We start from the raw sequence: 27,894 nt of genomic DNA, 5'->3' as shown, positions 1-27,894 counted from the left end.
CATTTAATCCCTGCAGTCAGCATGCCAATTGCACTCTCACTCATAATTTGAGACATCTGTGGCATTGTGTTGTGTGACAAAACTGCACATTTTAGAGTGGCATTTTATTGTCCCCAGCACAAGGTATCTTGGCAGAGGAGAAATGCTCACAAACAGGGATGTAAACAAATTTGTGCCAAAAAAGGTAGAGAAATAAGCTTTTTGTTAGTTTTTCTGGGATTCTTTATTTCAGCTCATGAAACATGGGACCAACACTTTACATATTGCGTTTATATTTTTGTTCAGATATTTTCAAACGTGATGGAGGATCTCCTAATCCATTAGCCAGATGCAGGGTAAGAATCAGTGTCTGCCCAAGAAAAGGCATGCTTCATTAGTTCCGGCCGACGCTTTTTGACGTGATTTATGGGTGGAATTTAGGTCATTTATCTGTTTATTTATTTATTTATTTTAGTTTCACTCATCAATTGAAACAAGCACATTGTGATTTATATTGAGAAGAGTGAATTTGATTCATTGTAAGGTTCCTGAATAACTAGATGTTGGCGTGCATATCTGACCTATTTAGGATTCCCCTCGTCCAACCAAATCTCATTACTTGCATTTGGTTCATTGTCTAACATACGGGATCAGAAAGCGTGCTATATGGTTATCTAGAGGGAAATTGTCAGTCAACTGAAGCGATGCAGAACCAGTTTATGCAGGCCCAATTTAAGCCCCTACGACTACCACATCACCACAGAATTACAATTTGTCCTCCTGCTACAATGCTGTATAGTACATCACTAAGGTTGCATAGTTTAATCTTAAATGGATGAAACTCAATCTTAAAGCTGCAATATGTATATTTTTGGGAGACCTGATCAAATTCACATAGAAATGTGAGGTATAGATCTTACTGAAAGCAAGTCTAAGAAGCGGTAGATATGTTCTATGTACGCTATTTCTATGCTTCCCGTTCTTAAGTTTTGTTTTTGAGTCTTTTACTTTCAGTTTTGTACTCCAGCTTCAAACAGCTGAAAATACAACATCTTTGGTTATTGAACAGATATTTCACAGCAGTTTAGATGGTACAATGAGTCTCTACAAGTGTTTCCCAAACACTGTTTAGTTTTTTTCCCTAGCTCTACACATCTGACTCAAATAATCAAAGCTTGATCATTTCTGCATATTGCACCTTTAAATCATATGCAAATCATTCAACGTCTTCATTCAATCTCTGCTCCATACATAATCCATATAGGCCCCTCTGAAAGTGAACAAAATGAAAGCTTCCCTGTCCCTTCTCCTGAAACTCCCATTGTTTCAGTAGGAACCTAATGGATACCATCTGGGGGCTCCGTCTGTGCTAAGACAAGGGAATTAGTTCTCTCGCTGCCACCACACTCCTACTGGTGCACTCCCATTCTCTTCCAGTAATGACTGTCTATCCAATTTAGTCCCCTCTCTCTCCAAGGGGGAATAAATCTGCAGTGGCCCTAGCTGTGGATGAAAGGACATGGAGGTCCCAACCCTCTCGCACCATGACCTTAATTGACAGGAAATTGTATTCGCCTCGCTCTCCCCTTCTTCCCTCCAAACAAAATAGGTGCCTCCTGTATTTACTTGACATGCCACTGGGTTGACACTTCTTTTCTCTTCTTTTCTCTTTTCTTTCTCTTTCTCTCTCTCTCCCAGCGGCTCCTAAGGGCCCCAAGCTTTTCATGACCCCCACCAGGGCAAAGGTAGGGGATACGGTGCGCATCACCGTGCAAGGATTCCAGGTAGGCGCTGGGGTTCCTGGGGTAAGTGCATGGGGGTTTATGAAACCGGAGGGCCATGTTCAGTTTGGGATAGGAGGGGACAGGGGAGATGTGCAGTTAAGCCTGTCGAGTTATCTGATATAGTGACCATTCTTACAGGGTGAGGGATATACCATACGTCTTCTCGGTCTAAGGCTAGCATACTGTTTCTTGTTTGGAAAAAATCCTAAGTGCACTATTGGAAAAAGTGACGTGTTAGAATTTTTGGGGAATTGTTTTATCTTTTCACATTTATTTTTTCACTGTTGGGTTCTGACTATGCCTCAAGGCAATAAACTATTTCAATGAAAAATAAATAACCCATTCAAAATCTGTTTGTTTATGGATAGCTCCAATTCTCTGATGTTTTTTATTTTCTTAAGTCTATCTCCTTAAGGCATGCATCTCAAGCTAGCTGTTAGAGGATTGCTCAGCAGAGCAGAGTTCGGGTTTGTACCTGCTAGAGCATTCCAGTCAGGAGATTGTCCTTGTGTAACTATCATCCTCTGCCCCCAAAAATGATATGTTTCCAGTAGTAGCTGATCCCCATCTCAGTGACAGGAATAGGGATGACAGTGTTGGCGCTGCCTGCTAGAGCCAGCCAGGTGGAGAGTGCAAGGCAAATTCTGATAGGCCATGCTAATGGACCAGCACACCAATCACCTTTGTTACCTTTCATTCAATGCTTCATGAATTTCTGGGCATGATAACACTGTTTTTATAAAGTGTTTGTTTTTCATTGCTTTATTCTGGTTTGCTACTTTCAATCTAATAATGGTGCCTTAGGTTTAGTGTAGCAGTTTAGAGTCTGGGCAGATGTATATGACTATCTCCACCCACTAATGTCATATTATTTGAAGATCTCCTTTGAATAGTGTTAAGAATGGTCACTATAAACAGGCTTGACTGGGACATACAGCCAATTGGGCCCTTCGGAAACAAACATCTGTGCATGGAGATTCATCCCAAAGAAAATCTCCCTTATCCTTCACTGGACCAAGGCTCTAGGGTTTCACTAGTAGATATGATTTAGTGCTAAGACATATACCTCTCTTGCCTTCTCATAGTGTGATAAAAAAGATATCAGTATCCCCTACGGTTTAAAAATATCAGAATTATACATAATCACACAGGGTAGGCTTTTAGTTTTCTTTACACTTGATATGCTTTGTCCCCACGCTGTATTAATCCATATGAAGATAAGAAAGGCTCTGATGCTTTTATTGGAGCTGTCTTTTTCATTTAGGCTCTGTAATGCCGTTGGGGATATGTGATAGGACCTTTCATGTTTTTTATCTTGATATAACCTTATGCCATGACTGTCCCTGATCAACAAACTACTTTCATTTCTGTCACCATGTGAATTCTTTGGTTTCAGAACTCTTTTCAGGGCAGTCATTTTTAAAGGTTACACAAATCACACTAGCTTAGTCAGAATGATGACACACCAGCTCCTTAAGGCATACATTCAGTTCATTAAAGCATTTCTACAGTATGGGTCACACAGTGACAAGAGTCAAGTCGTGGTATTTTCTTTAAGGCCCTGTGCAGTCAAAAATGTGATTTATCTGTGTTTATATACATTTTCAATTGTGAAATGATAATAATGTCCTTGTAGTGTGCGAGGTTTGAAAAAAACACCTGAAATGTCAGCCTGTTTTGGTGGGATGGAGTTTTGGCCTGCCTGGTGACGTCACAAGGCGGTAAATTAGTTAATAGACCAATAAGAAAGAGAGTTTCAAACCTCTGCCTATAACAGCTAGTTTTCAGTTTTCCACTCCCCACTCAGACTACTTTCAAACAGTCCTAGCTAAGTTCTTGCTTGAGAAACTGCTCTTGCTAATAAGCAATTTTTTGTTTGTTTTTGACCATTTTGATTAAAAATAATCACATTAATGTACTTAATTGTTACCCTGAAATGATTTGATATTGAGATAAACACGGTTGCATTGGGCCTTTAAAAGGGCTGGGAGGTCACATTTCAAAATGGTAAAAGAAAATCTAGTCAGATTAGCAATAGTTTATCTCAATGGAATTTCATTCTGTTGCATCACTCTTCAGGAATAGACATCTATCTTTTTCTGGCCTTTTGCTCAAGATGTATGACAGCAACATACTTGGCCCTCAGCCCTGCAGTATAAACTAGATGAAACTGGGTTCCCTAGCTGGATTCACAGAAACAGAAGAAACGCCTATCCTTCTTTGACAATGTGTGAAGTGATCATAATTCCTGATGGTGTGTTGTTCCCTTTGAATAACATTTGAGCGCCACAACCCCTCATTGCACTTTACTACTAAACGCCCTCTCCTTCTCTACTGACATGTTCTCCAGCTGTCTTGATTTTAATAACATGTCTGTATCCAGCAGATGGCAGAAAAGACATCCAGAGGAGTACAGCAGGAAGGCTTCTTCCCTCAGAGGGAGAATTATATGACATTTTGAAAAGGGGAATATTTTGAAACTGGGAAATTTCTTGAGAGGCATGAGAATCTGAAAACATTTGTAAATGTAAATCAAATCATATTTATTTGTCACATGCTTCGTAGGTGTAGACTAACAGTGAAATGCTTACTAAGGGGTCCTTTTCCCAACAATGCAGAGCAAAAGATAAAGATTAAAAAATAAAGATTAAAACAAATTTAAAAAATGGTAACACAGGAATAAATACATAGTAAATAACGAATAACAATAAGGAGCAAAAATAACAAGGCTATATACAGGGAGTACCAGTACTGAGTCAATGTGCAGGGGAATGAGGTAATTGAGGTAGCTACTGTATGTACATATAGTAGTAGTAAGTGACTAGGCAACAGGATAGATAATAGTCAGCAGCAGCATCTGTGGTGATTTCAAAAGTGTGTTTGTGTGAGTGTGTGTGTGGCGTCAGTATGTAGTGTTGATTATTAATTCATACTGCTAACGTACCATTGCATTAGGGGGGAATTGAGCTTGTATTATTCATGTAGCCTTTGCTCTTAATCTCTTGACTGGGACTTAAACTTTTCCCCCTCTTGTCCAACCCTCCTTCACACACACTGGGGTGGTCTGTTAATAGAATGAGGTGTTCCCTGAGCCCCTCTTCACCTGGACCCGGGTCGGGGGCCGTCTGCTTGACGGGAGTGCCGAGCGGGATGGGAAGGAGCTGATTCTGGAGCGAGTGCCAGCCGAACTCAACGGCTCCATGTACCGCTGCACGGCCCAGAATCCTCTGGGCTCCACGGACACGCACACTCGCCTCATCGTCTTTGGTATGTGTCCAAACTCATTACCATATTCTGTCATCCTAGAGGGCATTGCAGAGAATCACAAATGTAGTACTTGTTCTTGTTCATGGTATGTTGTATTCCCACTAGTCAAAGGAATATCCTCATTCAAATTTCAAACACCATTAAATTTGTGTTTCAACTGTTAATATTATGCATCCACATACTCTGAAGTATTAAGCAATGCATTTATGTAAAAAATATATATTTATGTGCCCATTTTTAGATATTAATTATCAATGCGAACTAAGTGCATGAGTAATAAGTGATTGTATCACTAAATGACTCAGCAATGCCTCTAGTACAAAGGCTGATTTATGCAAGTGAGTAATGCCCCTCATGTGGGTGAGTAGAAATCCAACAGCCATGGGAATCCCACAAGCAGCATGTAATGTACCCATTCTCTCCAACACTGACTACTAATAATCACATGAAAGGCCCATAATAGAATAAATGATCTTTGTTGTTGACAGTGTCATCTCTTTGTTCAACGACCCACCTTGAGCAAGCTAGATCAGTCTTTTCATGATGTGCTGCTATTTATCGCAGTTCCAAAGTCCTAAGTTTGATTTAGTTGATGTGAGTGTTGGCTTGCTTGCTGACTCTATTACTGCTGTATGTCCTGCTGCCCTGGTGTGTTTACCCTTGGGCCCTGTGGAATGACAGCATCCTGCGGGAGAACGTCATCAGAGGCCTGTCAATCATGGCTGCTCTGTTTTAATCAAAACGACGATCAAAACAAGTATGAAGGTCTTCTCCCCTGTATTATATATTATCTACTCTCATGTTAGAGATAACTGCCATGCAAGAGTTGGAAATGATATATATATATATACAGTGGGGAGAACAAGTATTTGATACACTGCTGATTTTGCAGGTTTCCTACTTACAAAGCATGTAGAGGTCTGTAATCTTTATCATAGGTACACTTCAACTGTGAGAGACGGAATCTAAAACAAAAATCCAGAAAATCACATTGTAATTAATTTGCATTTTATTGCATGACATAAGTATTTGAAAACCTACCAACCAGTAAGAATTCCGGCTCTCACAGACCTGTTAGTTTTTCTTTAAGAAGTCCTCCTGTTCTCCACTCATTACCTGTATTAACTGCACCTGTTTGAACTCGTTACCTGTATAAAAGACACCTGTCCACACACTCAATCAAACAGACTCCAACCTCTCCACAATGGCCAAGACCAGAGAGCTGTGTAAGGACATCAGGGATAAAATTGTAGACCTGCACAAGGCTGGGATGGGCTACAAGACAATTGGCAAGCAGCTTGGTGAGAAGGCAACAACTGTTGGCGCAATTATTAAAAAATGGAAGAAGTTCAAGATGACGGTCAATCACCCTTGGTCTGGGGCTCCATGCAAGATCTCACCTCGTTGGGCATCAATGATCATGAGGAAGGTGAGGGATCAGCCAAGAACTACACGGCAGGACCTGGTCAATGACCTGAAGAGAGCTGGGACCCCAGTCTCAAAGAAAACCATTAGTAACACACTACGCCGTCATGGATTAAAATCCTGCAGCACACGCAAGGTCCCCCTGCTCAAGCCAGCGCATGTCCAGGCCCGTCTGAAGATTGCCAATGACCATCTGGATGATCCATAGGAGGAATGGGAGAAGGTCAGGTGGTCTGATGAGACAAAAATGTAGCTTTTTGGTCTAAACTCCACTCGCCGTGCTTGGAGGAAGAAGAAGGATGAGTACAACCCCAAGAACACCATCCCAACCGTGAAGCATGGAGGTGGAAACATCATTCTTTGGGGATGCTAATCTGCAAAGGGGACAGGACGACTGCACCGTATTGAGGGGAGGATGGATGGGGCCATGTATCGCGAGATCTTGGCCAACAACCTCCTTCCCTCAGTAAGAGCATTGAAGATGGGTCGTGGCTGGGTCTTCCAGCATGACAACGACCCGAAACACACAGCCAGGGCAACTAAGGAATGGCTCCGTAAGAAGCATCTCAAAGTCCTGGAGTGGCCTAGCCAGTTTCCAGACCTGAACCCAATAGAAAATGTTTAGAGGGAGCTGAAAGTCCGTATTGCCCAACGACAGTGTCACGTTCCTGACCTGTTTTCTGTTGTTTTGTATGTGTGTGATGGTCAGGGCGTGAGTTTTGGCTGGGCAGTCTATGTTTTCTGTTTCTATGTTGGTTTTGGGTTGCCTGGTATGGCTCTTAATTAGAGGCAGGTGTTTTGCGTTTTCCTCTAATTGAGAGTCATATTAAGGTAGGTTGTTCTCACTGTTTGTTTGTGGGTGATTGTCGCTGTGTCTGTGTATTTTGCACCACACGGTACTGTCTCGTCTCGGTCGTTCCTGTTTATGTGTTCCTCGTTTCATGTAAGTTCATAGTTTAGGTCTGTCTAGTTCGTTTTGTTATTTTGTTAATCATTTCAAGTTGTATTTCGTTTCGTGTTTTTCCGTCTTGTCAATAAAACATTGTGTATTCATCACCCACTGCGCCTTGGTCAACTCACTCACCGAAAGAGAGCCGTTACAGAATCACCCACACTACCCAGATCAATCAGCGGATTAACGGACAGCAACGACAGCAGCAGTGGGAAAAGGAGGATTGGACATGGGAAGAGATCCTGGACGGTAAAGGACCCTGGGCAGAGCCAGAGGAGTGTCGCCGTTCCAAGGCGGAGCTGGAAGCATCGAAAGCGGAGAGGCGACGTTATGAGGAGGCAGCACGGAAGCAAGGCTGGAAGCCCGCAAGTACTACCCTAAAATTTCTTGGGGGGGGGGGGGGCTAAGAGGTAGTGGGCCGAGGGCAGGTAGGAGACCTGCGCCCACTTCCCAGGCTAACCATGGAGAGCGGGAGTACGGGCAGACGCCGTGTTACGCAGTAGAGCGCACGGTGTCTCCTGTACGGGTGCATAGCCCAGTGCGGGTTATTCCACTTCCCCGCACTGGTAGGGCTAGATTGGGCATTGAGCCAAATGTCATGAGGCCGGCCCTACATATCTGGCCACCAGTACGTCTCCTTGGGCCGGCTTACATGGCACCAGCCTTACGCATGGTGTCCCCGGTTCGCCAACACAGCCCAGTGCGGGTTATTCCACCTCCCCGCACTGGACGGGCTACGGGGAGCATGCAACCAGGTAAGGTTGGGCAGGCTCAGTGCTCAAGGGAGCCAACACGCCTGCACGGTCCGGTATTTCCGGCGCTACCTCCTCGCCCCAGCCCAGTACCACCAGTGCCTACACCACGCACCAGGCTTCCAGTGCGTTTTAAGAGCCCTGTTCCTCCTCCACGCACTCTCCCTATGGTGCGTGTCTCCAGTCCAGTGCCTCCAGTTCCGGCACCACGCACTAAGCCATCTGTGCGTCTCCAGAGCCCTGTACGCACTGTTCCTTCTCCCCGCACTCGCCCTGAGGTGCGTGCCCTCAGCCCGGTACCTCCAGTTCCGGTACCACGCACCAGGCCTATAGTGCGCTTCGAGAGGTCAGTGTGCCCTGTTCCTGCTCCCCGCACTAGCCTTGAAGTGCGTGCCGTCATCCCGGTACCTCCAGTTCCGGCACCACGCACCAGGCCTACTGTGCGCCTCAGCAGGGCAGAGTCGGCCGTCTGCCCAACGCCTTCTGCACTGCCTGTCTGCCCAGCGCCGTCTGAGCCATCTGTCTGCCCAGCGCCATCTGAGCCATCTGTCTGTCCAGCGCCGTCTGAGCCATCTGTCTGTCCAGCGCCGTCTGAGCCATCCGTCTGCCCAGCGCCTTCTGAGCCATCCGTCTGCCCAGCGCCTTCTGAGCCATCCGTCTGCCCAGCGCCTTCTGAGCCATCCGTCTGCCCAGCGCCTTCTGAGCCATCCGTCTGCCCAGCGCCTTCTGAGCCATCCGTTTGCCCAGCGCCTTCTGAGCCATCCGTCTGCACAGCGCCTTCTGAGCCATCCGTCTGCACAGCGCCTTCTGAGCCATCCGTCTGCACAGCGCCTTCTGAGCCATCCGTCTGCCACGAGCCATTAGAGCCAGGACCTGCCAGAGTCCCTCAGCCAGGACCTGCCAGAGTCCCTCAGCCAGGACCTGCCAGAGTCCCTCAGCCAGGACCTGCCAGAGTCCCTCAGCCAGGACCTGCCAGAGTCCCTCAGCCAGGTCCTGCCGCCCCTTATCCCGGTGCTGCCCCTTATCCCGGTGCTGGCCCTTATCCCGGTGCTGCCCCTTCATTTAGGTGGTTTTAGTTGGAGGGTGGTCATTGGGAGGGGAATACAGAAGCGGGGAGTGACTATGGTGGTGTGGGGACAGCGTCCGGAGCCTGAGCCACCACCGTGGTCAGATGCCCACCCAGACCCTCCCCTGGACTTTGTGCTGGTGCGCCCGGCGTTCGCACCTTGAGGGGGGGGGGGTTCTGTCACGTTCCTGACCTGTTTTCTGTTGTTTTGTATGTGTGTGATGGTCAGGGCGTGAGTTTTGGGTGGGCAGTCTATGTTTTCTGTTTCTATGTTGGTTTTGGGTTGCCTGGTATAGCTCTTAATTAGAGGCAGGTGTTTTGCGTTTTCCTCTAATTGAGAGTCATATTAAGGTAGGTTGTTCTCACTGTTTGTTTGTGGGTGATTGTCGCTGTGTCTGTGTATTTTGCACCACACGGTACTGTCTCGTCTCGGTCGTTCCTGTTTATGTGTTCCTCATTTCATGTAAGTTCATAGTTTAGGTCTGTCTAGTTCGTTTTGTTATTTTGTTAATAATTTCAAGTTGTATTTCGTTTCGTGTTTTTCCGTCTTGTCAATAAAACATTATGTATTCATCACCCGCTGAGCCTTGGTCAACTCACTCACCGAAAGAGAGCCGTTACAGACAGCCCCGAAACCTGAAGGATCTGGAGAAGGTCTGTATGGAGGAGTGGGCCAAAATCCCTCCTGCAGTGTGTGCAAACCTGGTCAAGAACTACAGGAAACGTATGATCTCTGTAATTGCAAATAAAGTTTTCGGAGCTGTCGTTGGGCAAAAATTAAGTAATTTTTAATTACTTAAAAATCATACAATGTGATTTTTGTTTTAGATTCCGTCTCTCACAGTTGAATTGTACCTGTGATAAAAAATTACAGACCTCTACATGCTTTGTAAGTAGGAAAACCTGCAAAATCAGCAGTGTGTCAAATACTTGTTCTCCCCATTGTAAATATATATATATATTGGAGCCTAACTCTGTTGTTATGTTCCAGGGCTAGTTTCCAGGGTTAACATATGCACAGGACATGTGTGTAGCTGACGCAGGACAATCAGACGGTAAATCAGCTCAGGTCCATTCAGCAGAGAAGGCCATTCCGCACAGTAATCTGCCTGCACTGCCATTAACAAATTCTCTGTCCATCATTTGATAAATCCGCACCCTGACATCCTCCAGTGAGCAATGTTTAAAAAATGTGGTAGGGAAACTGCCACTTTGGGAAGGTGTTACCTTTGGGAGCGTTTTGGTAGAAAGAATACTAATGCCTATTTAACACCCTGATGCTACGTGCAGAATGTTGGCTGTCTGTGTGTCTTTGTCTCTGTCCTAGTGTAGATGGCTTCCACTCATGTTTAGAGGAGCAGAATGGTGATTGAGTGACCTTGAAACCGTCCCCCGCGGCCTTGAAATGGGACACTTCCCACTGGGCAGAGACGTCAATTCGACATCTATTCCACATTACTTCGGTGTAACTTCATTTAACAATGACATGGAAACAACGTTGATTCAACCAGTATGTTCACTCTCCAGGGGCAGAGTGGATATTTGGAGCTCTGCTCTCTTGGCAAACTGTTCATTATACATCATCAGGTATAACAGAGTATAAGGATGGCATGCTATTGAGACTCTCCTCTGGCAGAAAGCAGTACTCATATCTTGATCATGAACATATCCACGCACCCTAGGTGATTACACTGAAGTGACTCATCAAATCAAATGTTATTTGTCACAAGCTTCGTAAACAACAGGTGTAGACTAACAGTGAAATGTTTACTTATAGGCCTTTCCCAACAATACAGAGAGAAAGAAAATGGATAAATAATACAAAAAGTAATAATATGTAATAATAATAGTAATAATAAATACACAATGAGATAACTTGGCTATAACTTGGCTATATACATGGGGTTCCAGTATCGAGTTTATGTGCAGGGGTATGATGTAATTGAGGAAGATATGTACATACAGTGTCTTCAGAAAGTATTCATACCACTTGACGTATTTCACATTTTGTTGTGTTACAGCCTGAATTCAAAATGTATTCAATATTATTTTTTTTCACCCATCTACCCACAATACCTCATAATGACAGTCAAAACATGGTTTTAGAAATGTTTGCAAATGTATTGAAATTGAAAACCAGAAATATCTCATTTCCATAATTATCCACACCCCTGAGTCAATACTTTGTAGAAGCACCTTTGGCAGCGATTACAGCTGTGAGTCTTCCAAGGTAAGTCTAAGAGCTTTCCACACCTGGATTGTGCAACATTTGCCAATTATTATTTTAAAAAGTATTCAAGCTCTGTCAAATTGGTTGTTGTTCATTGCTAGACAACCATTGTCAGGTCGTGCCATAGATTTTCAAGTAGAGTTAAGTCAAAACTGTAACTCGGCCACTCAGGAACATTCACTGTCTTTTTGGAAAGCATCTCCAGTGTAGATTTGGCCTTGTGTTATTGCCCTGCTGAAAGGTGAATTAATTTGCCAGTGTCTATGCTTGAATGCTTGAATATATGGAGTGGTACTCAGTAATGTGTTGTATTGGATTTGCCACAAACATAACACTTTTGTATTCAGGACAAAAAGTTAATAGCTTTTTGCAGTATTTCTTTCGTGCCTTGTTGCAAGCAGGATGCATGTTTTGGAATAGTTTTATACTGTACACGCTTACTTCTTTCACTCTGTCAATTATTTTAGTATTGTGCAGTAACTACAATGTTGTTGATCCATCCTCAGGTTTCTCCTATCACACTCATTAAACTCTGTAACTGTTTTAAAGTCACCATTGGCCTCATGGTGAAATCCCTGAGGGGTCTCCTTCCTTTCCGGCAACTGAGTTAGGAAAGACGCCTGTATCTTTGTACTGACTGGGTGTATTGATACACCATCCAAAGTGTAATTAATAACTACACCATGCTCAAAAGGATATTCAGTGTCTGCGTTTTTTATTTTCCACCAATAGGTGCCCTTCTTTGCGAGGCATTGGAAAACCTCCCTGGTCTCTGTGGTTGAATCTGTGCTTGATATTCATTGCTAGACAAAGGGACCTTTCAGATAATTGTATGTGTGGGGTACAGAGATGAGGTAGTCATTAAAAAATCATGTTAAACACTAGTATTGCACACAGAGTAAGTCCATACAACGTATGTGACTTGTTAACTAACTATTTAGCAGTGATATGGCTTGGGGTAGAAGCTGTTCGGGGTCCTGTTGGTTCCAGACTTGCATCTGTACCACTTGCTGTTCGGTAGCAGAGAGAGCAGTCTATGACTTGGGTGGCTGGAGTCTTTGACAATTTTTAGGGCCTTCTTCTGACATCCCCTGGTATAGAGCTCCTGGATGACAGGGAGCTCGGCCCCAGTGATGTACTGAGCCGTACGCACAACCCTCTGTTTGGCCTTGTGGTCAGATGCCAAGCAGTTGCCATACCAAGCGATGATTCAGCCAGTCAAGATGGTCCCAATGGTGAAGCTGTACAACATTTTGAGGATCTGAGTACCCATGCTAAACCATCTTGAGGGGGAAAACCTCACGTTGTTGTGCCCTCTTCACGACTGTGTTGGTGTGTCTGAACATGATACACTATATATGTGACGGGTTTCAGGAAACTAGGCGTATGTCACAAGTCACGACTTCACAGGAGAGCCGTTTGAACGTAATTATTATTTTTTTTAATCAAAATGCGTTTACAAGTTTATCAACTTTCAAAGCAGAATTACTTCCCCATTGTTCTTCGAAAATGCAGTGTATGATATACCATTTTGTAGATCTGAGTCTCTACTTTTTGACAATGTAAAAAATATATGTGACCGACCGCCTCGATTCGGTCTTATGTAGAAAAATGTGAAATAGTTTACAAATATCCTACATTACAGTATGTCTGCCATTTTGGAGTTGTAGTGCATGTGAGGTTTGACATTCAGCATCGTTCACACCCTCTTAAGCCTTAACGCTTCAGCATACAATGACATTCTCGATGATTCTGTGCTTCCAACTTTGTGGCAACAGTTTTGGGAAGGCCCCTTCCTGTTTCAGCATGACAATGCCCCCGTGCACAAAGCGAGGTCCATACAGAAATGGTTTGTCAAGATCGGTGTTTAAGAACTTGACTGGCTTGCACAGAGCCCTGACACCTTGGGGATGAATTGAAATGAAAATGAGGTTGAAAATCAGTGCCCAACCTCACTAATGCTCTTGTGGCTGTTTGGAAGCAAGCTCTCGACCCGCTGCACTACAGCCCCGGCGATGTCAATGGGGTGTGCTCGGCACCCCGTTTCCTGTAGTCCATGATCAGCTCCTTTGTCTTGCTGATGTTGAGGGAGAAGTTGTTGTCCTGGCCGTTTCACCTTTCCAGTGATCAGGCCTACCACCATAATTAAAATTCCTCAAACATACATGTATTTTACACCATTTTAAATATACACTTGTTGTAAATCCAGCCACAGTGTCCGATTTCAAATAGGCTTTACAACAAAAGCAAACCAAACGATTATGTTAGGTGAGTGCCAATTCACAGAAAAACACAGCCATTTTTCCAACCAAAGAGAGGAGTCACAAAAAGCAGAAATATAGATAAAATTAATCACTAACCTTTGATCTTCATCAAATGACACTCATAGGACTTTATGTTACACAATACATGTATGTTTTGTTTGGTAAAGTTCATATTTATATCCATAAATCTCAGTTTATTGGGTACGTTATGTTCAGTAGTTCCAAAACATCCGGTGATTTTGCAGAGAGCCACATCAATTTACAGAAGTAGTCATCATAAATATTGATGAAAATACAAGTGTTACACATTGAATTTTAGATCCACTTCTCCTTAATGCAACCGCTGTGTCAGATTTTAAAAAAACTTTACGGAAAAAGCAAACCATGCAATAATCTGAGTATGGCGCTCAGACGACAAATCAACCCAAAGAGATATCCGCCATGTTGGAGTCAACATAAGTCAGAAATAGCATTATAAATATTCATTTACCTTTGATGATCTTCATCAGAATGCACTCCCAGGAATCCCCGTTACACAATAAATGTTTGTTTTGTTCGATAATGTCCATCATTTATGTCCAAATTCCTCCTTGTTGTTCGCGCGTTCAGTACACAATCTAAACTCACGACGCACGTGCAAGTCCAGCGGAAAGTTCGGACAAAAAGTCCAAAAAGTTCCGTTACAGTCCGTAGAAACATGTCAAACGATGTATAGAATCAATCTTTAGGATGTTTTTAACATAACCCTTCAATAATGTTCCAACCGGAGAATTCCTTTGTCTTCAGAAATGTGATGGAACGCAGCTAACTCTCACATGAACGCGCATGGTCAGCGCATGGTCAGCTCCCAGCTCTGGGAGAGACCTTACTCAATCTCCTCTCATTCGCCCCCACTTCACAGTAGAAGCATCAAACAAGGTTCTAAAGACTGTTGACATCTAGTGGAAGCCTTAGGAAGTGCAAAATGACCCAATTTCCACTGTATCTTGGATAAGGAATGAGTTGAAAACCTACAAACCTCAGATTTCCCACTTCCTGGTTGGATTTTATCTCAGGTTTTTGCCTGCCATTTGAGTTATGTTATACTCACAGACATCATTCAAACAGTTTTAGAAACTTCAGAGTGTTTTCTATCAAAATCCACTAATAATATGCATATCCTAGAATCTGGGCCTGAGTAGCAGGCCGTTTACTCTGGGCACGCTTTTCATCCGGACGTGAAAATACTGTCCCCTACCCCAAATAAGTTAACCTGTCTGGCACCGGGGTTCCGCTAGCGGAACTCCTCCCACATTCCACTGAAAAGGCAGAGCGCGAAATTCAAAAGATATTTTTTAGAAATATTTAACTTTCAACCATTAACAAGTCCAATACAGCAAATGAAAGACACACATCTTGTGAATCCAGTCAACATGTCCGATTTTTTTAATGTTTTACAGCGAAAACAGCACTTATATTTATGTTAGCTCACCACCAAATACAAAAAAGGACAGACATTTTTCACAGCACAGGTAGCATGCACAAAGCCAACCTAACTAACCAAGAACCAACCAAACTAACCAAGAAACAACTTCATCAGATGACAGTCTTATAACATGTTATACAATAAATCTATGTTTTGTTCGAAAAATGTGCATATTTGAGGTATAAATCAGTTTTACATTGCAGCTACCATCACAGCTACCGTCACAAATAGGACCGAAGCAGCCAGAGTAATTACAGACACCAACTTCAAATATCTAAATACTCATCATAAAACATTTCTGAAAAATCGATGGTGTACAGCAAATTAAAGACAAACATCTTGTAAATCCAGCCAATATTTCCAATTTTTTAAGTGTTTAACAGCGAAAACACAATATAGCATTATATTAGCTTACTACAATAGCCTACCACACTACCGCATTCATTTATCAAGGCACGTTAGCGATAGCAATAGGCACGTTAGCGATAGCGAATAAACCAGCAAAATATATGAATTTTCACTAACCTTCATAAACCTTCATCAGATGACAGTCCTATAACATCAGGTTATACATACACTTATGTTTTGTTCGAAAATGTGCATATGTAGAGCTGAAATCAGTGGTTAAACATTGTGCTAACGTAGCATCTTTTTCCCAGAATGTGCGGATGTTTTTATGACACTCAACTATTCTGACAAAATAACTATTCATAGACGTTACTAGAAAATACATGTTGTATAGGAAATTATAGATACACTAGTTCTTAACCTCTAACGAGTCACAAACCCGGATCCGGGACCCCCCCATCAAAAAAGCTGACTAGCATAGCCTAGCCTAAAGCCACAGGGATATCATATAATAAAATGTTCATGAAATCACAAGTCCAAGACACCAAATGAAAGATACACATCTTGTGAATCCAGCCATCATTTCTGATTTTTTAAATATTTTACAGGGAAGACACAATATGTAAATCTATTAGCTAACCACGTTAGCAAAAGACACCACTTTTTTTACTCCACCATTGTCACGTTCCTGACCTATTTCTGTTAGTTTGTTGTATGTGTTAGTTGGTCAGGACGTGAGGTTGGGTGGGCATTCTATGTTTTCTGTTTCTGTGTTGGTTTTGGGTTGCCTGGTATGGCTCTTAATTAGAGGCAGGTGTTTGGCGTTCCTCTAATTAAGAGTCATATTTAGGTAGGCGTTGTCACAGTGTTCGTTGTGGGTGATTGTCTTCCGTGTCTGTGTCTGTACACCACGCGGGACTGTTTACGGTTTGTTCGGTTTGTGTAGCCTATGTTCCTATTCGTGCGTTTTCTTGTTTTATGTAAGTACGTCGTCTAGGTCTGTCTACACCGTTTGTTGTTTTTGTTAGTTTAATCAAGTTCGTGTTTTGTTAAATAAATTATGTCTTTTCACTACGCTGCGCCTTGGTTCCCTCAATACTCCTCCTCTTCCGAAGATGAAGAGGAGGAGGAATACCGTTACAACCATTTTCTTACTGCATCAGTAGCTATCACAAATTCGACCAAATGAAGATATAAATAGCCACTAACCAAGAAACACTTTCATCAGAAGACAGTCTGATAACATATCCTGTTTGGGCTGCAAACCCGATGTCGGAACGAAAATGACAACAGCTGCAGGGCGCGAAATTCAAAATCTATTTTTTTTAAATATTTAACTTTCACACATTAACAAGTCCAATACAGCATTTGAAAGATAAACATCTTGTCAATCCAGCCAACATGTCCGATTTTTTAAATGTTTTACAGAGAAAACACCACATATATTTATGTTAGCTCACCACCAAATACAAAAGTGGACAGACACGTATGATTATGATTATGATGTATGAATTATGATTCAAGTAGCATGCACAAGCCAACCGAAATAACCTAAAACCAACCTAAAGAACCCAGAAAAAACTACCTCAGATGACAGTCATATAACATGTTACACAATAAATCTATGTTTTGTTCATAAACTGTGCATATTTTAGCTATAAATCAGTTTTACATTGATGCTACCATAAATGCTACAGCATAGCTACAGTCTGAAATCAGACGGGAGTAGCCAGAGAAAATACAGACACCAACGTCAACTACTAATTACACCTCATAAAACATTTCAGAAAAACATATGGTGGATAGCTAATGAAAGACAGATATCGTGTGAATAGAGCCAATATTTCCGATTTTTGAAGTGTTTTACAGCGAAAACACAATATCTCGTTATATTAGCTAACAACATAAGCTAGCATACAGCAGCATTGATTCTAGTCAAGCGCTAGCGTAGCACAGTTAGCACAGTTAGCATAGAACAGTTCGACAGATATATGAAAAAGCATCCCAAATTGGGTCCTTATCTTTGTTGATATTCCATCAGAATGTTGTAACGGGGTCCAATGTCCAGTACAGTCTTTAGTTGGGTTCCAGAACGAAATATTTCCGTCTTTGGTTAGCAAGCACCACGGCTGTGCGGCGCTAATCTTTCTGTCTTCAAAAAATTCTTCCAAAACATCACGTCTAAAGTCGAGAATAAATTGCAATAATATAATTAAAGTATATTGAAAAAACATACTTTAGGATGATTTTGTGACATGTATCAAATAATATCGTAGCAAGAGATCATATTCACCGTTATCGAGCTTCTTCCAGGAGCCGAGTCTAAATTCTGCCTCGCGCCCGGAATTTTTTTTTAACTGCGCAGGTCTCACAAGAAGGTGTGATATTCAGTCCATGGACAAGATATTCGACTCCTTTCAATTCTCACTTCCGCATTACACCCAGATGAAGGCGTGTGACGTGTTTCTACGGTCCTAAGTGTAATGACCTTTTATAGACAAGGTCTTAAAGAGAGACATCGCATTTTGGAAATCTCAATTCTGGATAGGAAATGGGCTGTAAAAATAGTTCTGTTCAACTTAGAGCAATAATTCAAACGTTTTTAGAAACTATAGACTGTTTTCTATCCAATAATAGTAAATATATGCATATTGGAATATCAAAAATTTCTTAAGAGGCCGTTTGAAAATGTGCGCATATTTTCCAGTTTTTTCAATATTCACCCTGCAGCCTGAAGAAGATATGCTATACAATAAATATGTTTTGTTAGAAAAATGTGCATATTTCAGGTATAAATCATAGTTTACCATTGCAGCCACCATCACAACTCTCACCAAAGCAACTATAATAACTACAGCGACCATCGTGTATTACCTAATTACTCATCATAAAACATTTCTTACAAATACACAGCGTACAGCAAATGAAAGACACAGATCTTGTGAATCCAGCCAAACAAAGTGTTTTACAGCGAAAACACAATATAGCGTTATATTACCTTACCACAATAGCAAACACCACAGCAGCATTGATTCAAGCCAAAAATAGCGATAACGTATAAACCACCAAAATATATTAATTTTTTCACTAACCTTCTCAGAATTCTTCAGATGACAGTCCTATAACATCATATTACACAATGCATATAGAGTTTGTTCGAAAATGTGCATATTCAGCGGCACAAATCGTGGTTATACAATGAGAAAAGTAGCAAAGCTGCCCAGAAAATGTCGGGAGAAATCTTTGGAGAGGCACCTATTCTAATCAGTAACTAATCCAAAACTTGACTAAAAAATACAGGTTGGACAGAAAATGAAAGACAAATTAGTTCTTAATGCAATCGCTGTGTTACATTTTTAAAATTAACGTTACTTCAACATACAGCGTGCGTTAAAGCGAGGCTGCACTGCAATTAATGGCGGATTATGCATTTGACATTTTTCAACAGAACAACGAATTATCAGCATAAATAGTTCTTACTTTTTGATGAACTCCCATCAGAATCTTGGGAAAGGTGTCCTTTGTCCAAAAGAATCGTTGCTTGGTTGTAGAACGTCCTCTTCAACGTTGCAATTAGCAGTAAACATTAGCATGTGAGAGAGAGATACCCAACTCCCTAGAACGCCACGAAAATAAATACCCGAAAATCGCAATATACTGACATAAACTGATATAATTCGGTTTAAAATAACAACATTATGGGGCCTCCTGGGTGGCGCAGTGGTCTAGGGCACTGCATCGCAGTGCTAACTGCGCCACCAGAGTCTCTTGGTTCGCCCCCAGGCTCTGTCGCAGCCGGCCGCGACCGGGAGGTCCGTGGGGCGACGCACAATTGGGCTAGCGTCGTCCGGGTTAGGGAGGGTTTGGCCGGTAGGGATTTCCTTGTCTCATCGCGCTCCAGCGACTCCTGTGACGGGCTGGGCGCAGTGCGCGCTAACCAAGGGGGCCAGGTGCACGGTGTTTCCTCCGACACATTGGTGCGGCTGGCTTCCGGGTTGGAGGCGCGCTGTGTTAAAGAAGCAGTGCGGCTTGGTTGGGTTGTGCCTCAGAGGACGCATGGCTTTCGACCTTCGTCTCTCCCGAGCCCGTACGGGAGTTGTAGCGATGAGACAAGATAGTAATTACTAGTGATTGGATACCACGAAAATTGGGGAGAAAAGGGGCTAAAAAAAATAAAAAATAATAATAAATAACAACATTTTGATGTCTTTAAAGCCTATATCGAATAAAAACACAGCCGGAAATTTCTAAGAGCTATAACCGAAGGTTCTAGTACAATATGCCAAGGTCCTCAGTGCGTCAGAGCGAAGAGGGAAAAGACCAGACACGTCCTTGCCAAGCAATTTATAACCTTTCAGATCTTCGTAGAGACTCCATTTAAAGTCTCCCTATTCGCTAACATCCAGGGGAAGGCGTATGCAGTGCATCTCAACCAATAGAAGACAGGCAGATTTATAAACAGATCTCAGAGCAGCTTGCAAAATTTGGCATTCTCACATCCACATAGGAAAATTGCTCTAAGTCCAGTTCTGTTTCACTCACAGATATAATTCAAACGGTTTTAGAAACTAGAGAGTGTTTTCTATCCAATAGTAATAATAATATGCATATTGTACGAGCAAGAATTGAGTACGAGGCAGTTTAATTTGGGAACGTCATTATTACAAAGTGCTATCAGCACAAGTTAATGCAATCGCCATGTTAGAATTCTAAAAATAACTTCATTACGACATCCAGTTTAGTTATAGCGAGAGAGTACCCAAACTCTGGGCGCAAGCGACTATTTCACATGTTCGACAGATATATGAAATAGCGTCATAAAATGGGTCCTACTTTTGACGATCTTCCATCAGAATGTTGTACAAGGGGTCCTTTGTCCAGAACAATCGTTGTTTGGATTTAGAATGTCCTCTTCTCCAGTCAATTAGCACGGAAAGCTAGCAAAGTAGCGCGAAGCTCTCCTTTCTGAACAAAGGCACACAACGCAACACGCCTAACGTCCCAAATAAATAACAATAATCTAAAAAAACTATATTGAAAAAACATACTTTACGATGATATTGTCACATGTATCAAATAAAATCAAAGCTGGAGATATTAGTCTTCTATAACGACAGCTTTTCAGAAGGCAAAACCAGGTCCCTTCACGCGCTCTCCAGAAAACAGGAAACTGGTGACACGTCATGCCGAGAGCTTTTATTCGACCCCAGATCAAGTTATACACTCCATTTCTTCTCTCACTGCCTGTTGACATCTAGTGGAAGACGTATGAAGTGCATGTATACTGATATATATGAAGCCCATTTATAGGCAGGCCCTAGAACAGAGCATTGATTTCAGATTTTCCACTTCCTGTCAGGAAGTTTGTTGGAAAATGAGTTGTTTTACTCACAGATATAATTCAAACGGTTTTAGAAACTTGAGAGTGTTTTCTATCCAATAGTAATAATAATATGCATATTGTACGAGCAAGAATTGAGTACGAGGCCGTTTAAATTGGGCACGATTTTCCCCCAAAGTGAAAACAGCGCCCTCTGTCCTCAACAGGTTAAAGGTCTTACTCAGCAGTGAAGAGGCTGGCTGTCACAAACACACTGATTTATCTCTGTCTTTGTGTACTGAGTAGGGAAATCGCATGTGGATGCTAATAGAGCAGCAGTTTCTTTTCTGCTATTGCCCTCTTGCCCGACCTAACTGCTGCTCTAACTTACCAGAGAGTCCATTGTTCACAGCTCTATTAATACAGGCTCACCAGGGGGATGTCATTTAATATGAGCTTAAGGAACGTAGAGTTCAGCTTCATTAACCTGTCTAGGATCAGCGTGGCGCTAGCGGCACACCCCCCCCCCCCCCACTGAAAAACCAGTGCCGCGAAATTCAAAAAAAATATTTTTTTAAAATATTTAACTTTCACACATTAAAGTCCAATACAGCTAATGAAAGACACAGATCTTATGAATCCAGTCAACATTTCCGATTTTTAAAATGTTTTACAGGGAAGACACAATATGTAAAGATGTACATCTATTACCTAAAAACACATTAGCATATTCCACCATCTTTTATTTGTCCACCAACACCAGTAGCCATCACCAATTCGGCTAAACTAAGATATTTATAGCCCCTAACCAACAAAAAAACTCATTAGATGACAGTCTGATAACATATTTATGGTATGGGATAGGTTTTGTTAGAAAAAAGTGCATATTTCAGGTATATGGCATAGTTTACAATTGCACCCACCATCACAAATGGACTAGAATAATTACAATGAGCAACGTGTTTACCTAACTACTAATCATCAAACATTTCGTAAAAATACACAGCATACACGAATCGAAAGACACAGATCCTGTGAATACAGACAATATTTCAGATTTTCTAAGTGTCTTACAGCGAAAACACAATAAATCGTTATATTAGCGTAGCACATAGCACATAGCAGCCCAGCATTGATTCTAGCCAAAGTGAGCGATAAAAGTCAACATCGCCAAAAGATATTAATTTTTTCACTAACCTTCTCAGAATTCTTCCGATGACACTCCTGTAACATCACATTACAACATGCATATACAGTTTGATCGAAAATGTTTATATTTAGCCACCAAAATCATGGTTAGACAATGTGAAATGTAGACAAGCTGGTAAAGAAAACGTCCTTGCGCCACTTAGACAGTGATCTACTCTTATACATAAATACTCATAAACGTGACTAAAAAATATAGGGTGGACAGGGATTGATAGACAATTTAATTCTTAATACAATTGCGTTATTACATTTTTTAATTTATCCTTACTTTTCAATACAGTTTGCGCCAAGCGAAGCTACGTCAAAAAACATGGCGTCCTAAGCCACTAAAATGTTTCGACAGAAACACGATTTATCATAATAAAAATGTCCTACCTTGAGCTGTTCTTCCATCAGTATCTTGGGCAAAGGATCCTTTCTTGGGAGAAATCGTCTTTTGGTGGAAAGCTGTCCTCTTGCCATGTGGAAATGTCAACTACGTTCGGGATGAACTGAAAAGCGTTCCCAACTTTTCACATCGTTGCAAAAATAAATGTCCCAAAATCGCACTAAACGGATATAAATTGCTATAAAACGCTTTAAATTAACTACTTTGTGATGTTTGTAACTCCTATAACGAGTGAAAAGATGACCGGAGAAATATAACAGGCTAAACTAATGCTTGGAACAGGAGAGGGTCGGTGTCTTCCACGCGCGTTACGCAGCAAGAAAAGACTTGCTAGCTAAAGGTTTTTTTCATTTGTAGTGCCTGTGAACGAGCAATCGAGCCCGTTGGAATCGTCATCACGTAAAGGCATCCAGGGGAAGACGTAAGAAGTGTCCGTATAGTCATAGCAACGACAGTGCCCGTTTAAATGACTTCAGAAAAGTGGCCAACGTTTCTCAAATCTGACTCCATGTCAGGGAAATTGCTGTAGAATGGGCTCTGTTCCACTTAGAGACAAAATTTCAACTCCTATAGAAACTATAGACTGTTTTCTATCCAATAATAATAATAATATGCATATTGTACGATCAAGGATTTTGTGGGAAGCCGTTTAAAAAATTAGCCACATTAGCATAAATAGTCTAAACAGCGCCCCCATCCCCAACAGGTTAAACCCCCTACCCATGTCAGCTCACTATTTTCTCATCATCTCTTCACTTCTTTTCCCTTTCTCTGTCTCTATCGCTGTCTGTCTGTCTGTCTGTCTGTCTGTCTGTCTGTCTGTCTGTCTGTCTGTCTGTCTGTGTGTCTCTCTCTCTCTCTCTCTCTCTCTCTCTCTCTCTCTCTCTCGCTCAATTCAATTCAAAGGGCATTATTGGCATGGGAAACATATGTTTACATTGCCAAAGCAAGTGACATAGATAATAAACAAAAGTAAAATAAACAATGAAAAATGAACAGTAAACATTACACTCTCAAAGTTTTTAGTGGAATAGTATCATATTATGGCTGTACAGTGTTAAAGCAATATCTCTCTCTCTCTTTCTGTTTACCCTCTCTCTGTTTTCCCTTCATCTCTTTCAACAGAAAATCCTGCCATGATGAAAAACACTCAGAATCCAAACAGTAAGTATGGCACCTATGAAGACCACTCACAGAGAAAGTTTATATTGTAGTCTCTTAAAGAGCATTTCTCCTTTTTGTTTGTTTGAATGTTGTTTTTCTCACACATTTTTGAAGATGTATTTGAATACAATTGAGACGACAAGCATGCAATCTGTATCCAAAATGGGACAGTAACAAATGACTAGCTACTAGCTACTTTTTGGTTAGGCTTTGATGGATAGACAAACTGACGACAGGTGAACACATGTCTGTCATTCTATCATCAACACAATTCCTCCAAAAAGATAAGAACAATTGAACCAGAAATCTCTCCCCCTATGTTCAGATACAATACTCCTTCAGTCACTATCCACTTTTATACATTTGTGAGAACTGTGAGATCAGGGTTGTTTCATCCTCACTGTGGGGCCTCATTTGCAGGGCCTCCAATTATCATATGTTAAGATGAGGGATTGTCAAAAAAAGCGCAGAGGGATATGAGGGTTCTCTTTCTCAGTCTCTCTCTCTCTCTGCTGCGTTGCTTGCCATATCTTACGGATGTAAATTTGAATATGCAAATGATCCGGCAGGAGCAGGTTTGCCACAGCAAGGACAGAATCAGGTCAGCGTGGAAGGTACCGATCGCAGAGCGAGGCGCAGATATGCCTCGCATGCAAGTCAAATCGGTGTAGAACATGGCCCTGAGAGATCGCCGCACACACGTGTCTGATCGCTCAGTGGCTGATCTGCCAACTCCTCCCTCTGTGTGTGTGGGATGTCCACCCTATCTGTCAGTCAGCACAGAGGCCACTGCAGAGAACAGCAACAAACCACATACCTTTTAAGGGCCACCATCCATCTCTGTCAGAGTTTCAACCCTCTCGCTGTCCTAACAAATGTTTTAGAATATTGATGATAATGGAAATTAACTGAGGTATAGAGACGCATGGGAAGTGGGGCAGTGGCCCGTAGTAGTTGTTTATTGCAATCCTACTTAAACAAGCGGAAAGCGGAAGACTATTACAATTATAGTTCTAGAAGGAATATCATGTTTAGCATCATTAACATCAGTGGAGAATGTGGTTAAGTTGACATAAAAGCAGAGAGCCAGGATTTCCAATTGCCCTTGATTTGAAAGGCTTTACCGGGACATAATATCTGACCAGATCTGCTCTGGCAGTACATGATTTGGTTGCATTCATTTTTATTACGTAGAAAGGAAATTATGACCTGACCAAGAACTAACTGACCAATCAGTGTTTTTATTGAGATTAAAGTCTGTTTCGTCTTCTTTAAAAAAAAACTTTTTTGTGTGTGTGTGTCTCGTGACTGGCAATTATAAATAGGGATTGTATCTGACTCTTCTCTCTTTTTCTGGCCCTTGCAGATGGAGCCCCTCGCATGGATGTAGTTGGACTAATATGGATGGTGCTGTCCCTGGCCCTCACAGTGACTGTGGAACTGACGTGAACCCTCCCAGCCAACACACACTCTGTACACACACACACAACACACAGTAGACCCACAGAGACACACACACACAAGCAATCCCAAGCCTTTCCAACACACATACACACACCACATACCACAAGCCCAAATACCACAACACCACAAACAGACACACATACAACCACACCACACAGTCCTGCAAGCCTTTTCCAGTCATCCAACCGGCCCTCCATGCATCAGTCTTTCAGGAACCAGTGCCACCACCCGATGGGCCTCCACTTTGTTTTTGAAATGAAATAATAAGAAAGATTATAATATAAAGAAAAAAACTTACTGAACATGAGAAATAACGACCTCCAGTATACCCCTTCCCCCGACCACACCTTCTTTTTGTTTCTTGTCACACCTCTGCCTGTTGATCAATAAAATTAGTTGTTAAAAAAGGAAAATAAAAAGCATTTGGGTTTGTTTTGATATATTCAAATGTTGCAAGTGTGAAGAGAGACACTGAACCGACCAGTGTGGGAGGGCAAACCAGTTGTCCCATTCACTGGGCTGTGTTGTACCCAATCTTTAAGCTACACATAAACAACTGGGAACAAATGTGAATGCTCAATGAGCACATTCTTTTTTATCACTATACAGGTATTTCTTTTCTTGGATGGCTTGGAATGTACAAGAGGACTAAACGCAAAGAGAAAATGGAAAATCTCCTTTTTGAGTGTATTTTGTGTACATCTGTGTAAATATTGAAGATAATCAAAGAGGTTTTATGGGTTCAGGTTAGGATTGGTTGGTGAAGAGTTGGGAGGGTTTGCAGCAGCTCACAGCCTTTGTTTGTATTTTCTCATCCTTTATCGCTGTTTCAAGAGATAATCCTATAGACTGTCAGGACAGAACAGTTTACAGCCTTCTGATTCCATTCATTCAGTCTCTACATCTGTGTGACAAGTTTGAAAATGAGGACAGAAAAAACAATGCAAATATCCTACATTTATGTCTGCCGTTTTGGATTTGTAGTGCATGTGACGTTTGACCATTCTTTCTCCTTTTCGTGTTTTGCAGTGGTCAACACTGCATCTCATTGTCACTGGCCTGTAAATCCAGTTATTTACTTGTTACATACTTAAGTGACATTGCATTATGTACAATATGTAACTCTTCCCACCGACATTTCCTAGTAGGATCATGTTAGCCACCATTTCAGGAAGATGATCACCTGAAGCAGAGTGCTAACAGGGTTGTTGCATTTGTTTCATATCACCTGTATTAAAATGGAGAGATTATCAAATAATCTGGCTTGACTTTACTTCTACAACCTGAGGGTGTTTTAAATTACATATAGTAAACTGCCTTACTCTCTTTACTATGGAAGATAGATAGGCCTACCTGTCACGCCCTGACCTTAGAGAGACTTTTTATTTCTGGTTAGGTCAGGGTGTGATTTGGGTGGGCATTCTAGTTTGTCTATTTCTTTGTTGGCCGGGTATGGTTCCCAATCAGAGGCAGCTGTCTATCGTTGTCTCTGATTGGGGATCATACTTAGGCAGCCCTTTTTCCCACCTTCAGTTGTGGGATCTTGTTTGTGTGTAGTTGCTTTCTGCACTCCACCTAGCGTTACGTTCATTTTTGTATTTTGTTGTTTTTCGGTGTCATTTTAATAAAATAAAAATCTACGCCTACCACGCTGCACCTTGGTCTCCTTCTAACAATGGACGTGACAGAAGATCCCACCAACAAAGGACCAAGCAGCATGGCCAGGAGGAGCAGGGATCCTGGGCTCGGGAGAAAAGTGAGTGGAGGACATCATGGACATGAGAGGAGGTTATGGCAGGGGACAAGACCCTGCCATGGAAGCAGGCGGAGGCAGCGGAGGCAGCGAAGGAGGACCAACGGCGACCCCGAAAACAATTTGAGGGGTGCACACGGGTTGGTCGGCGGAGCCGAGCGGTGAGTTTGAGAGCGAAGAAGAGTATTGTGAGATGGTTGAGGGGAGTGATGAAGTAGAGTGGATGGTTTGCTGTCTGGAGCAAGACAGTCGCAGTGAAGAGTGTGGGACCAGTCAGGCACCATGTTTTGCGGAGATACGCAATGTGTCTCCAGAGCGCCCAGTACGTTCTGTGCCAGCTCCTCGCACTTGCCGTGCGAAAGTGAGCACCCAGCCAGGACGGGTTGTGCCGGCTCAGCGCTCCTGGTCTCCTGTACGCCTCCTCAGTCTAGGATATCCTGCGCCGGCTCTACGCACTGTGTCGCTAGTGCGCCTTCACAGCCCAGTGCGTCCTGTGCCAGCACCCCGCACTTGCCGGGCTAAAGTGAGCATCTAGCCAGGACGTGTTGTGCCAGCTCTACGCTCCAGACCTCCAGTGCGCCTCCACGGCCCAGTATATCCTGCGCCGGCCATACGTACTGTGTCTCCAGTGCGCCTCCACAGTCCAGTATGTCCTGTGCCTTCTCCCCGCACTTGCCCTGAGGTGCGTGTCATCAGCCCGATGCCACCTGTACCGGTCCCACGCATCAGGCCTCCAGTTTGCCTCCACAGTCCAGAGCGTCCGGCGACAGTCGCCGGTCCGGAGCTTCCGGCGACAGTCCCCGGTCCGGAGCTTCCGGCGACGTTCCACAGTTCGGAGCCTCCGGCGACGATCCACGGTCCGGAGCCTCCGGCGACGATCCACGGTCCAGAGTCCCCTGCGACGATCCACGGTCCGGTTCCTCCGGCGACAATCCATGGTCGGGTTCCACGGAAGCGGAGGGATCAGCAAGCGGATCGGGGTCTACGCCCCGAACCGGCGCTGCCACTGAGGCCCCCCGGAGCCTCTCTCATAGTGTCAGATTTTGCGGCCGGAGTCCGCACCT

The 27,894-nt window shown here is 42.7% G+C and overlaps 1 protein-coding gene across 2 annotated transcripts in view; it reads left to right on the top strand.

Moving 5' to 3' along the window:
- Positions 1-26,335, top strand: part of LOC129815167 (immunoglobulin superfamily member 21-like) — a 309,353-nt gene extending 283,018 nt beyond the window's left edge. Inside the window, exons 7-10 of one of the 2 annotated variants that reach the window (XM_055868652.1) lie at positions 1,678-1,763; positions 4,838-5,030; positions 23,575-23,613; positions 24,980-26,335. In XM_055868652.1, coding sequence (XP_055724627.1) covers positions 1,678-1,763; positions 4,838-5,030; positions 23,575-23,613; positions 24,980-25,062 — 401 coding nt within the window. In that variant the 3' untranslated portion in view covers positions 25,063-26,335. Of the gene's footprint in view, positions 1-1,677; positions 1,785-4,837; positions 5,031-23,574; positions 23,614-24,979 lie in introns of both variants that reach the window. The other variant, XM_055868651.1, reaches the window with a different exon arrangement.
- The last annotated feature ends 1,559 nt before the right edge of the window (positions 26,336-27,894 follow it).

Source organism: Salvelinus fontinalis, chromosome 18 (assembly GCF_029448725.1).
Source record: "Salvelinus fontinalis isolate EN_2023a chromosome 18, ASM2944872v1, whole genome shotgun sequence".
NCBI lineage: Eukaryota > Metazoa > Chordata > Actinopteri > Salmoniformes > Salmonidae > Salvelinus > Salvelinus fontinalis.
The sequence above is the reverse complement of the archived record's forward strand: the minus strand, read 5'-3'. Positions and strand labels throughout refer to the sequence as shown.